The following is a 14,759-nucleotide window of genomic DNA, read 5'->3' on the forward strand; positions in this document are numbered from 1 at the left end:
GTCAGTGGAAAGTGAATAACTACATAGATATTACATACAGGAGTGGGGAAGGAATTATGGCAGATGTTTTTTGACAAATGCAATGTTTGAGTATGTCTTCATCACTTGTGGAGTTCACTTTATGAGCCATGAGGGCATGCTTGGTGGATTGGCAGGGTAAATGAGGGAGTTGTAAAGGATCTCCTGAGCTGCAAGGTTTGTCATGTTTTGGAGTTATTTATTAATTAAAAGATAATGTAAATGCAAAACAGCAATTCTGTCAGTCAGTCCATCTTGGTTGTGTCCCACAAACACTCTCACACTTGTTGCTGGTTTTTCTCTGCTTCAGTCAGTGTACAGCCGGCCGTATCCCAACACACTGTGGGGCAGGAACACACCACTCTCTTGTTCTCCTGTCCTGCAGAAGACACATGGTCAGGTTATTATTACTAATCAAAAAGCTGCAATGAGAAAATGTGCGTATGCAAGATGGATTGTATCTCACCTGTGGCATTACTTTATATGTCCATGCCTATTATAGTAGTAAGATATAATTCAGATTGCTTTTTGTTCCATCAACCACTAGATGGCAGCAGAACAGAGACCAACAGGCTTTTGCACTATTGTCATTGCTCCTTTAAATGTTTTTTTCTGTTATAACTGTTAGATTGGTTTGAATCAACACATCACTATATGTACAGTATATCGGTCATATTCTGAAAGTATGTTTGTAAGAATGCATCGTCTTAATCAAACATACTGCTGGGAGAAGTCAAATGTAATTTTTATAAAGTACACATAACAATCTAAAATGCATAAATTACTATACCTTACAGTGCCAAAGAGTAAAATAAAAATAAACCAAAATAGAAGTTAACCTTATTTTCCAAAAGAACACATTAATTTGGTCTGTTCAAATTACTTCATGAGGTCGATTTAGAATTTAAAAAAAAACAGAAGAATGATAGATATACAACTGGCACAAAGATTTTAAGACTATACATCTGTCCTTTATTGTCCACTTCATCAAGACTACATGCATGTGGCACGGTATCTACCCAAGGTACTTTTGAGCACTGGACATAGCGCCTCTATTTCACCAGACTGACCTTTCACCCAAACCAGAGTGGAAAAGAGGTGACTAAATAAGAAAGTGTACACATTTGGAAATGGAAGTTTGTGCATTTTAATGAACAGAAGACTGTACCACTGACCATTTCACAGAACCACACCTTTCACTGATTTAAGTTTCCATGCATCCAGTAAAGCAAAAGTCACCAAGGTTCTGCCTTTAAACAAAAAGTAAAACATTTAATAGGAAAAAAACCGTTCATCTTATTTTTATCTTTACAATAAAGTTTCTGTCTATATGTGCATCTGCATACCTCTTTACATAATAATATATGATACAACAGTCCTCCCACAAACACATCGGTCTGGTTAATATTTACAGACATAAAGATGTTACAGTAATGCCTTGTTTCCACCAAGCATTTCCACATTAAATGAATGTGGTGCCACACTCTGCAAACTATGGTCCCCTTTATCAGCCAGTTTAATAGATCCCAGATCCTCAGCTTTGTGTGACCTGAAATGGCTCGGTGGAGAAGTGCATATAATCCACCATTGCAGTTAAGAACAATATGGATGTAATTATACCTTACTAAAGTTTTTGCATTTTACCTTTACTGCACTACATTTTGGAGGGAATTATTATTACTTTTTATTTCAGAAATGTTATTTGACAACTATAGTTAAGTTGCTTTTTAGCACTATAGTTTAAACCAAAATATATAATCATCTTCTGCAATATGATGTGTTGTTATTGATATAACTACTTAATAGTTTATTAAGAAAAAAAAACAGAGTTATTTAAATTTTTATTTCAATACTTTAAACTACAACAGTATGTTTACTTAAGAAACACTTTAAGTGACATGGATTTTAAGTGTAAATTATGTATTTTTAACTTAATACTTCTAGTCCAATAAAATATCTTAGTACGTCACAGCAGTAACCCTCAACTAACAAACACAGATATGTTAGACATAGCCTATAATGTAATCAAAAAGTAAACTATCAAAAAAGGGTAACACAATTATTTTTAATCACATTTCTTTATTTAATAATGTTGCACAATAAAAAACATCACATGCATTCCTCTGCCTTAACTTTGCTTGGATACTTTTTATTCAAAACAAAATATCAAAGCAGATTTGCAGAGGTGATCGCAAAGGAATTATAAAACATACATATTCACAACATAACATCTTACATTATTTTAGCATTTTTTATTTTGCACAAACAAGCCGGCAACTAGTGAGAATGACTATTATCATACAGTATAACTGGCCCATATTTGCAATGGGAAAAAGCATCACAGGCAAAAGGGGTATCAATATCTGATATGGACCGCATCCTTTTGAAGTAAATACTGTATAAAGAAGGTTTTAACACTTGCAGTGGCGTTAAGATTCAGGACAGAGGCTTCAATGTTCAGAGCCTAATAATAAAAAAAACGCCTATTTCCGGGCAAGGCTAGTTGAAGTAAGACTGCAGGGTTCCACGGCGGCGGACATCGGTTGTCCAGCAGTGGAAGCCACCACCCAGGGAGTTGGCATGGCGAATGTTCACCTTTACGCACTCGATGCCTGCAACAGAAACCCATTAAGAAATCAATACACTACATAAAGGGGCTTATTTTATTTTTTTCAAACATTCAAAAACAGTGATTTCCTTTTATAGATGAATTATAAAATGAAAATATCTGTAGAAACTTTACATTTGAAAGGGTATTAAAATTATGCATTAAAAAAGGCAGAATAGCTATATGAAATGAACATACCGAGGCTCTCAAACATTTTCTGAATGCTGGGTTCTTCGGCTTCCACCATGACACGCTTCTCGTCCAACATCAGCACGTTCATGGACAGCCATTTGGAGGACATCCACAGAGGGTGGTCTACAGAGAAAAGGAAAGAGAGAGAGAGATTGTCATTTCCTTTCTTTTTTTTTCCCCGGTAAAAATGATGTAAGAGGTTTAGAGTTGAAGTATATACTCACCATCAGGAATCAGAGGTGTTGGGGGTTTCACAACAGTCCAGCCCGCCTTCTCGAACATGTCAATCTGAGGTGAGGGACAAAGAGTAGCTGTGTGACCATGTGGCACTATACATTTGGTGTTTATCAAACCATGTTAAAGGGGCAGCAGCAGGGGACACTGTAACAAATAAAAAGTAGCCCCTATTAGGTCCTATACGGTACCTGGCGACATGGGCGATCAGGGTTTGACAGCACCAGTCCAGGCCCAATGATGTTAAAAGTGGCGTCAATGTGCATGGGGTTAGGGTCCTTGAAACTGATGATGTGGATTTTGTAGTCGGGGCCCAGATGACGACGCATCCACTCAATTCCCATGTAATTTGTAACCTGTGGTAAAAAAAAATCAAAAAACATTGCAAGAAGTTTTAGGGAATTATGTGACTAGTCAGTGTCGACTGACATCGTGATATCAGATAGCAGCAGGCATGCTCCTTGGTTTAACATGCCATACATACCTGACTCCTCTGGACAAACAGATCCGTCCCAGCTCGGATGAAATCGGCAGCATCGAAGCAGGGCTCGTATTCTGTGGTCACAAACCTTCCCTGGGCTGCCAGCTTGTGTCTGTCCTCCACAGTCTTGATGGGATAATCCTAGAATGACACCACAAAATAATGATTTAGACCAAAGCACCTTAGCAGTAATGTACAGTCTCTTTTCATGCACAATGCAGTAAACGGCACAGGGGGCAAACTTTTCAGAGGTCATATGAAAGCCCTTAAAGGTGCTCCGAGGAACTGTCAGTTTGTGTTAATTCTTGCGCGCCCTTTGGACAAAAGCGGTAGTGTTTTTATTATGGCACCTGTTGTTCCTGGGTTACCCATGACAAAGGCTTTAAGAAAAACTATATAAAAATAGCATTCTTTGCACTGATGGTCTCGTTTGCTGTTACATGTTATTTATGATCATCAGAGGAAAAATAAGACTGTTTCAGAAATATTAAAAAGTTCCTCATAGCACCATAACTACACTTTGAGTTAACCGCACAAGATTAAAGCCTCACCTGCTCGTACAGCTCGTCAGACATTGTGGGTTTAGGAGCAGTGGTCCATTTAGCTCCTTTACTGAAGTACTCCTTGATCAAAGGCCTGTAGGCCCGGTACTCGAAGAAGCGAGCCCTCCAGGCCATAGGAGCCTCAATAATCTCATTCCCTACAACCATAAGGATATCCCTGGGCATGGCAGCATACATGCCTACAACAGATTCAACAAAACACAATTAGCTTATAGCTTAGTGTTCTGGTTGTTAATAGATTTAGAATCAAAAGTAGCATTGCACTTTAGAAAATATTGAACTATTAGTTAAAGTCTTGTATACAAACTGTTATGCAGGTATTACCAGCGAAATGTAATTAGAGTATCAAAGGTAAAATGACTTGTTAGGAAGAATAGGCCATGTGAGTGTTAAATCATGCATTATTGGACCCTTATTAATTATGCATTTGCATTATGCATGTGTGTGTGTTTTTGTTTGTTTTTTCTTTTGTTTACCTGGTGATGTGAAGTCTGGAGTTGTGTACTGAAAGGACCAGTCCATGGGTTCTGGCCTCCTTACAGTGATGCCTTCCTGTGTCAGAATATTGCACATTTCCTCAATCTCAGCAGTGGCTTTCTTCAAGTGGTCCGCAGGAAAAGACTGGCCCCCATACTGCTGGTAGAAGGGCCACCACTTCTCATATGTGTTAGTCTGTTGAGAGGTTTGCAAAACAAAATGAAAACATGGGAATTAATCACATAGTCTAAAACAATTCTCATTTGATGCTCCATTAGGTAGGAAAGCTATAGGCCTACAAGCAAGGGCACAGTGTTTTACAATAGACTCATCCTGACATCGTCATATAGCTTACTTTCACTTCCACAGTGAAGGGAGGCACACGAGCGTTTTCCGCGCGACCCACGATCACCTCTTCTAGAGGGTCCCATTCATTGTGGCTGCAGACAGGACATTCCTGCTGCACGGGCTCAGTAACATGTTCCTGTTCAGCTGCACGCTGTGGCTGTGCAGCAGCTGCATTTGAAGCGCTCTGGAAGGCCCTCTGCACCCACCCAGTGGCCGCACGGCTAAGCTGAAGAAGTGGAGGAAAAATGACTTGTATTATTCTTTTTTGCAGAAAAGAAAATTACTTTTTGTGCACAGATAGGCCCACTGAGCGAGGTTTTTACATAAAGTAAGTTATTTCGATTTAATAAACATTTCCAAAAGATTATTTGCATACATAGGTTATTGATACAATCTTTGTACAAGTTAATTAGTATTTTTTTTATTTTAGTCCCAGAAACGAAGTGAAGTTAGAAGTGATAGTTTAATGAATGACCTGGCTGGCAGCCCCTACATCGAAAAAGGCTGATTAAGATAGTGACATATCAACGAGAAATGCATTCAATAGTTTGGTGCTGAAGTACACGTGGTATTAAGTAGAGTTATCTGCACAGATAGGCGTTTCGGTTGTCGCCTCTGCTGGCTCAGGAGCAGCTCAAGTGTCACCGAGTTTGGGAGCGCAACTGTGCCAAACAGCTGTTATCTGTCGCTCAAGGACCGGGGACCAAAATGGGAAAAAAAGTATTATCTTAGTAGGCTAGTTAGAAACAAATCAATTCTTGGGACTAAGTTCTCTTTGACATGATCAGTGATTTTGTTTATTTACCTTTTGTTATTTTTCTTATTTTTTTGCTCAAATAGTCGATATGACTGAATTTAGATTTTTTTTTTTCGCCAAATTAATTCAATCAATCAATCAAGCAATCAACCCGATCCCAAGGGAAAGAAACAGCTTCAAACAGATTCAACTTTGTGAATAAAAAGTCATACAACATATTTTCTTTATTCACGTTCACTGACATGTGCTTTTTTTCTTCTTTACTAACAATTTTTGGGGACAACACAATGAACATGAATAAAACCACCATAATACCAACCATGGCTCCGATCAGATGGGCAGCCTCAGCCCCTCTGCTACCTCCTCTCAGACACCTGACTCGCAGCATTGTCCAAAGTAATAGTGAGTGAGTATGTCAGTCAAATCAAAAAGCAGCGCAGTATCCACCTCTCAGTTTGCGCATGAATGAAGGCACCTCGGCTTTATAAGAACGGGTGTGCGTGTCTCTTAGATCATTGGTCGCCTTCGTGTTATGGGTGTCAACGTGACGTGATCTGAGAAAAAAGTCACGTTGCTGTGTGCAGAAAAAGCCTTTCAGAAACACAATCCCTTACCCCAGCAAATTCTTATCAACTGGCCCACTAGCGTTAACATTTTTCAAAGGAGAACTGAAAATGCCACAAGAATTATTTTCATTCCACAAAAACGTTGGCCCTCCTCATTGTGGGTGACTTGGAAGCAATCATATACATGTATTTTCAGCTTTAAAAATAGATCTAATTAAATAGTTTAACACTTAAAGACTTTGGGAGGAATTGCAGAATAAACTACACATTTCTTAATTTAAAAGAGGATATTTTAGTTGTATTCATTTAGTCACTCTATACAAGATTAGGCAGGCCCTACATAAGTCTCAAAAGTAAAAAGAAAAAAAAATGCAATTCATCTGATCTTACTAATATTTTGTGTGTTTATCAAAACAAGCTTGTAAGATGTATTTTAAAATAAAACAAATAGTCAGCTCTGAACTATACTGTATATACTATCACTGAGTGGGTGAGATTCTCTGTCACATTTAGCTTATTTGACTGTTTCGAATCTAATGTGATATGATCAAATAAACAGTATAATTTAGTGAGGGAGCATAATTCTGGAGAGCGCAGCAAACAAGGTGTTTAAGGAGATCAAATAATCAAAGAGATAGATCGCCCTGTCTGTGCATGCTGTATCACCACATGCTTGGCTTGTGTGTGTGTTCATGAGGGTTTCACAACCCAAAGACCTCAGTGACCGCTGATATAACCTTGCCCCTCTAAAAAAAGAATCTGGCCCATGCCCAACATTCAAATGAGATGCTAAAAGGATGCTGTTAGCTATGTGGAATCAACCAATATTTTATCATTAAAGCTGAGTATGTCAATTCATGGTCACTAAAAATAAGCAAACAAACAAACATCCAAAAAGGCTCCTCCCTCCACTGGGAGTATTTTGGTGCCCCTGGCTCAACAGCCTTGCAGGACCTTGCAGGACTCAAGCAGAAAACTTTGACTGAATTGTGCAAAAAATCCCTCAAAATAAGGCAAACTACAGGTATATATAATACAAACGGAAATAAACATAATTGTTCATCATGCGAAAAATGATTTTTCTTTATGACAGCAAGGCTGACTTGACAATGATAACACAAAAAGTACCGCAGGCTCTATTGATGACGACATTGAGGTGAAAGGCTCCTACTCCACACAGACTTCCGCACAGATCTGATAGCAGGAAAGGCCAGAGGTCATGTCTTTAAGCGGATGTGCCCTCTGTGTGGGCGCTGGTGTCTTGTTGTCGTCAGGCTTCATGGCAAGGCATTGGGTCTTCATGGTACATACAGGTCCTCCAGAATTTCTGTTGCCTCCATCACTATAATGCTACAATGATTGATTTTATTTATGTTGTCATGCTAGTAAGTGGCCCATCCCATACAGAATTAAATCACACCAATACTAAAGACATTTCACAATATTTCAACCATAGCTTCTACTACAATATTCGTAAAACAATAAATGCTAAATGAAAGTGTATCTGATACATTGTCCAACAACTAGAACTATCATCTCATATATAAAATTAAACTATTGCAATTACTATTGCTATCATTGTAAATACGATTTTTTTTCTTAATGCACTGCCTGGTTGATGATGATGATGATGATGATGATGATGATGATGATAGAACTATACAAACAGCAAATGTCACTTCCAAACAGAAAATCATCAGCCATCTTTCTTTTAGCCCATGATTGTTCTTTAAAATCTGCAAATATACAATGTTGTATGTTAATACAATCATACTCACAGGTCTGTATTCTGCCCAATCTCTTTCACTTCAACATTGATAAATAATTGCAATCTTAAATCACGATACTGTGGACAATACAAAGCAAAACTATTTTGTTTTCAATTTTATTGAGATTACATTTATTAAAAAGTCTGTCTTCCTCACCAGTGCCAGACCAAGGTCCTGTTTCAATACGGAGAGCGAGTATAGCAAACCTGAACTGGGCAAACAAACATCATCAAATCTCTATAATATACTAATTTTCCATCCTACTATAAATTCTAAGTTTTGGCCTATTACAAATCTCAACAGCCCATCTCTTCTATATTTATATGTATACAAAGCACCAATGACCAACAACATAAAATAAAATGTCGGTATACAATTTTAGTCAAATTTTTTCTGTAAGTTGTAAATGATACAAAAATAGTTTAAAGACTTAGTTTAGCCTTTAGGATGAATATATTGTGGATGGATTCATGTTTTGTCACAGTCTGCATCTCTTTCTCTCTTCAGACTTAGGAGTGCTTCATTTACTGCATTGTTCAAAATGTGAATCTTTGTTTTAAGTTTGTATTTTTTTCAAAACATTGACCCCAATGCTTATTTTAACATTAAAACCACTGGATATAGTGATGCAATATACGTTCATTCTTTCTTCAGTGCACACAAAGAAGAAGATTTAGAAGATTATCCTGTCATAGAAACTTTGAACAGCAAAGGACACAAACACTTCATAAATTGGAAAAAATAAATTGAAAGGCTTCATCTTACTGTGAGGGCAGAATTATTTGTTGTAATGCATTTCTACTTTAGCGTTCACATTTCACAGACTTATATCGTTAAAGATGAGTTGTTATCGGTGCGCTCTGGTGGCGTAGTGGATAGAGCGCGTACCATATTGGCTCCAGCCTTCGTTGCAGTGGTCGCGGGTTTGAGTCCGACCCGTGGACCTTTACTGCAGGTCATCTCTCTGTCTCCCCATTTCAACTCTGTACTATCCAATAAAGCTTGAAAATGAAAAAAAAAAATGAGGTGTTATTTTGTTTTGAAACATTCTAGGAAAACTCCTCTGTCAAGACAAATTGAGTAAAAGATTTACTCTTTTTAATGTTTGGGCCTTACAAAAGGGATTATAGCTTAAATGATTTTCAGGGTTCTTGATATTGGACATTGACTGATGTGCAGGCCTGCCCACACAAATGGCTGGGCCCCTGAAAACCTCCAGTCAATGGGCCAACCTTACCCATTACTCCTATAAACAATGAGTGTGAGTGCGCTCATCCCTCAATAAACACATACATGTATTTGTAGAGAGACTAACTATCTTATCAACCAGGGACTTTCAGGGACAGTTGGGGGAGCAAGGGCTCATTATTATTTTAAAAGAGTAGCACATTTCTGACTTAGCCCAGCATACCTACCAATTTGTTTTGATTCCCTTACACTCACACAATTGTTTAACAGATCAACAGATCTCTACAAAATAATCAGTTCACACAGAGACATTGTTCTTCTTTAGTATTCACTAAAGCAAACAGTTTTTTTTCACAATTTGCGCGTTTTTTATGCTACTAGGTTCTGGTAAGATACATTTACACTAATTGACTGCACCAAATATTGCACTTTTTTGTATTTCTGCACATGACATTAAATCATTTGAAATCTTTTGGTGGTATTGTTGAAATAGATAACACTTAAAAAACAACATCAACGACAAATTCTTCACACACAAATGAAAAAAGGCGGTTCTCTACATGAATAATCAAACCAACCTACCCTCAAAACTTTAAGGTTGGCCTATGTTTGGTTGCAACATTTAGGCTTAGGTCATTCTGCTCTCATCACTGCAAAAGCACTGACATCATTACAAAAATCTTTGAACTCAAATCTGTTCCATCAATTATTTCCAACTTCTTTGTGCCTTGTGTCTGTCTTTGCATTAAGACATTGTTTAGGTCTATTTTAATTTTTAATTTTTAGAAACAATACAGAAAGCAGGATCTTGGTGGTTACAGCAATAATTAAAACAGGATGATGCTGCTCGTCAGCTTCAATGTGGTATGACTCGGCTGGTTGGTCAATTGGCCAGGTTTGTGAAAAACTGGTCAGACCTGGCTGGTCGTGTTAACCTGAAGACTTATGTCTACCTCTGTAGTGTCCATTTATGACAGCTGTGCCAAAGACAAGCTTAGCTGACACTCATTTCCCCACCAAACCTTATATGGTGGACACTTGTTTGAGACCATTAGGTCACGCTCATGTCAGAATGAGGTTGGTACTCCAGTTCACTACTGTATGTCCAAGAAAATGGTTTTGTGGGAGTTTTTTGGCAATTTGGAAAGCTATATATTTTTGAAAACTTCATAAAGAAACAAATCAGAAAATGCATGACTCCATTTGCACAGACTCCAACTTGGCGGCCATCTTGGCTTTTAAAAAATGGCGACCTTCAAACGCTAGTTTCTAAGTATCCTAAATTACCTAGAATCATGATTCCAGTGGCTAAACATACAGTTTTGTGGGTAGGGAATTCAATGATGCTAACTAGATATTGGTACAGTTGATCAGTGGCACACATTTAGGTCAGTATCTTGGATTTTTAATGTGCATAATTTAAGATTATATGCTTATCTACCTAAATCCTGACATCTAAGGGACATAAGAACTTGAGCCAAGGGGATATCTTCACTCGAGGTGAATATATTTACAATAGTAAGGTATATTAAAAATAACCATATCCGTGTGTATGCCACATATCTTCATGGTAACATTTGGGGGGGAAACATTATTGCTTGGTCACACATTAATAATGTGTGGGAACAAGATAATTATGTCATGGCCACACATTTCTTTTTGAATATTGCAAGGGGATTAAAGGTACGCGGCAGTTGTCTGTACCTGTGCATTTTGGTTGACCAACATGAGGGTTCCTACTCGTATTTAGTCTAATACTTGACCAATGGCCGAGAACCCGGACAAAGCTCTTGCTTTGATTGTACAGATATTGGATGGCCCTGAGAAGGGACCCCTCACCCGATACACCCACAGCACCTCCCACAGTATCTCCTGGGTAACCTGGTCATATGCCTTCTCCAGATCCACAAAACACATATAGACCGGATGAGGATACTCCAAAGCCCCCTCCTGAGTGAAAAGCTGGTCCGTTGTTCCACGACCAGGACGGAATCTGCATTGTTCCTCTGCAGTCTCAGGTTCAACTATCGGCTGAACCCTTTCCACCTTGGAGTAGACTTCCCTAGGGAGGCTGAGAAGTATGATACCCCTGTAGTTGGCACACACTCTCTGATCCCCCTTTTTGAACAGGGGAACCACCAGCCTGGAGTGCCACTCCTTTGGCACTGTCCCAGATTTCCACAGAATGTTAAAGAGATGTGTCATCCAAGACAGCCCCTTTACACCCAGAGCTTTCAGCATTTCTGTATGGCTCTCATCAATCCCTGGGACTTTGCCACTGTGGAGTTCTTATATTTCAGTGAATTCCACCAGAGCGATTGACGATGATTCCCCATCAGCCTCAACCTCTTAGTTCGATTCAGGAGTTCCTCAAAGTGCTCCTTCTACCGCCAGACTACCTCCTCAGTTGAGGTCAACAGCGTCCCATCCTTACTGTACACAGCTTGGATGGTTCGACGTTTCCCCCTCCTTAAGTGCCGGACGTTTTTTAGGAGCATTTGCTGCCGACAAAAAGTCCTTTTCCATTTCTTCTCCAAACAGCTCCTACATCTGCTGCTTTGCCTCTTTCACAGCACAAACTACAGCCCTTTGGGCCTGTCGGTGCCTTGCATCTTGGATTCCCCGGGATAAAATTATCCCAGAAGGACTCCTTCTTCATACAGATGGCTTCCCTGACCAAAAGGTCTACCACGGTGTTCGATGGTCACTGTCCCTTGAGGCACCTCAGACCTTGAGAACACAGCTCCGGGAGAGCCCCCCACCATTGGATCCCTTTCCCCCTGTGGTGGCGTTTTTGCATATGATGTATCTCTGGACTCAAATGTTGGAATACTTATTAATGAAATAGGAAACATTTGCTACAAACTTGTATAGACCATAGTACAATGATATATTGAATGTGTTTTAGTGTAAACTGAAATGTAGTCTCCACCATCCCCCTCAATCTCCCGTGTGGAGAGTAGCCAGCCTGACTACACATTTGAAAGAAGACATTGTTCCTACAGACAGCCTCCTGCTGTTCTGGGTCAGCCTGCCCCACCCACGATTTTAATATGAATGTATATCTCAAGACCTGTCTGCCTCCCAACCTGTCTTCCCCTCCTTCCCCCCACCCAGCCTTACCTGTCTACCTGCCTCCTACGATGTCCCTTAAATAGATGACGATTTTAAGGGAACAGGGTCACTTCTTGTAACATACTTACGTGTGTTGGAACTGGTGACCTCTCCGCGGAGAATTCTTGCTATATTGATTGAAAATAAACCTGATGCTATACAACATATCACTGTTTGCTTAATTTTCTCACGACACCCCGAAAATTTAGATTTGGCTTCTGGAATGATTTGATTTCTGATTGATGAATCTGATTTGTTATTCTTTGACAATTTCTAAAATGTATGGTTTACCTAATCCCAGAAAAACTCAGACGAAATTACACAAGACAGGACCATGTCCTCACAAAAACTGATCATAGAGTTTATGCAGGTCTGTAGCTGCAGCCTCATAAAAGTTTAATTTAGTTTAATCCCAGCTCTTAGGAGCTTTCACACTGTGCCGGTTTGTATACTTTTGAACCTGCCGTCGTGTTCACACCTAAAATAAATTGGTTCTGAACCTGAAAAGTTGGTTTCCAGCTGCAAACAATTTATCTATTTATTTTTCTTGAGAACCGCGACGTCATCAACGGGTGCGTGTGTCTAAGCTGTGAAGAAGAAGAAAGGAGACAATGTCCAGGCAGCAGAAGAGAAAAACTGCCCGTTTTCTTTTGAGGAAACTAAATGTTTGGTGGGGACATGAACCGAATTCCAGGAGAAGTTAGAGAGCAGCCCAAAAAAGCACAAGATGATGACATGGGGGGATCAACTTTGGTTCCAATTAAACTGCTATGAACGCTGGCTGGTTCACCAGAAAGCACCAAGATTGCAGACTCCAAAACAGGACCAGAACCAGAACCAGAACCGTGTCGGGGGGGAAAGCCTTAAAATAGGGGACTATTTTAAGGCTAAAGCTAGGTTTCACTGTTACAGTAGCAACGATTGTTTGGAGGCAGTGAAATAAAAGTGGAGCACGGACAAAGAAAAGAGTGCCACCTGCTGGAATCTAAAACAGCCCCAAAAGCAACATTCAGAGAAAAAGACACCCTGCTTTCTTAATCAAATACTTTTTATTTTTATTGTTCTACAAACTGCAGCTGCCCTTAATACTTTTGTACTTTGCATTCGGACATACTTTTTTGAACCTGTGTGTGTGTGTGTGTGTGTGTGTGTGTGTGTGTGTGTGTGTGTGTGTGTGTGTGTTTGTGTTTTTGTGTGTGTGTGTGTTCCATTCCGTGTTTCAATTCTAAAAACACAAACCTGTGGTGGAATTTCATTATTCTTTTAAATTTTTAAGGTGAGAATCAATAAAAATGTTCAGACACAAAGATACTCAGAGCAGAGTCCCAGCTAAATCCAGCTGAAAGATAAGAAGGCGTATCATGCGAAGGCTTGGGTTGGCGTGAACAACGTGTTCCATCCTTGAAGTGATAAGCAGGGGAACCGATTCATCTGTCTGCAACAATGTACCATCACTATATCATAAATTAGCTCAATTAAATGAGTGGAATAGGTCTTCCTCTCAAGCTTGAGAATCTATCAATTCAGACTAAAACTGTTATCAAATCTCTAAAATGTCATTTTCAGTGATGTACTTGGGTAGAATTTTTAGGTACTTTCCGTGGTATGACTTCTACTTCACTCCGCTTTTTACTTCACTACATTTATTGGACAGCTGGAGTTACCTGTTACCAATCAGATTTTGCATTAAAAAACACATGATAAACTTTGGCTTGTGACCCCTTACAACACAAGCAGTGCCTGTTTGGAGCCCCGTGTCACGAGTTGAGACATTTCTCCACTAAACTCCTCAGATGGTTTCATTTAAAGTAGATATGAGGAACTTTCAGTTTTTGTGGATTCTAAAAGCACCTTTGGACAGAAGCGGTAGTGTTTTTTATGTCACCAGAACCCAAGCAAATGCAGGCGGTGCATTTGTTTAGGAAGTGAGTCAAAGAGAAAGAGACCACAGGATGCATTGTAATGAGGTAATACATATCTGACTATCTAAGATAAATAATGGTAATGTTGATGATGAAGCAAAGCAAACTTTGATTTTAGTACTGTTCGGGAAACATAGATGTTCTGGTCTCCTGCCATAAATCGGACCCGAGGATTTATTATAACTATATACAAACAATTGTTTTCACTGATGTTCTCATACCAACCCAGTTATTATTATTTAAAAAATAAAAAATTCACAGATTTGTCGTGTGACCCTTTGGAGGGGGCCTGACCCTTAGGTTGGGAACCACTGAACGAAACTACCCATGATGCAAATAAAAGGAGAAATAGGGAAAACGCATTTTCTCTTTTACTTTTGCAGTTAAAATAACGAGGAATAATGTCTGCGGTCTGGCAGTAATTTCCTTCTTCAATTCAAATCGAAAATGGATCAAAGGTATCGGCGAAAACGAAAAAAGGAGCACATTGGGCAGTTCTGTTCGTTTTTCGATTCAGACAAA

General features: G+C 39.2%; 1 protein-coding gene across 1 annotated transcript; it reads right to left on the reverse strand.

Annotated features, from left to right (window-relative positions):
* Positions 1-2,295: 2,295 nt before the first annotated feature.
* On the reverse strand, positions 2,296-6,125 carry gatm (glycine amidinotransferase (L-arginine:glycine amidinotransferase)). Its single transcript, XM_080041110.1, has 9 exons — positions 5,998-6,125; positions 4,929-5,147; positions 4,573-4,768; positions 4,085-4,275; positions 3,537-3,674; positions 3,244-3,408; positions 3,043-3,106; positions 2,825-2,941; positions 2,296-2,630 (listed from the first exon to the last, which is right to left on the reverse strand). Exons 1-9 carry the CDS (start codon positions 6,064-6,066, stop codon positions 2,518-2,520), a joined length of 1,272 nt encoding a protein of 423 aa, XP_079897236.1. The 5' UTR covers positions 6,067-6,125; the 3' UTR covers positions 2,296-2,517.
* Positions 6,126-14,759: the final 8,634 nt, after the last annotated feature.

The sequence above is a fragment of the Ammodytes marinus genome, assembly GCF_949987685.1.
Source record: "Ammodytes marinus genome assembly, chromosome: 1".
Lineage (NCBI taxonomy): Eukaryota > Metazoa > Chordata > Actinopteri > Uranoscopiformes > Ammodytidae > Ammodytes > Ammodytes marinus.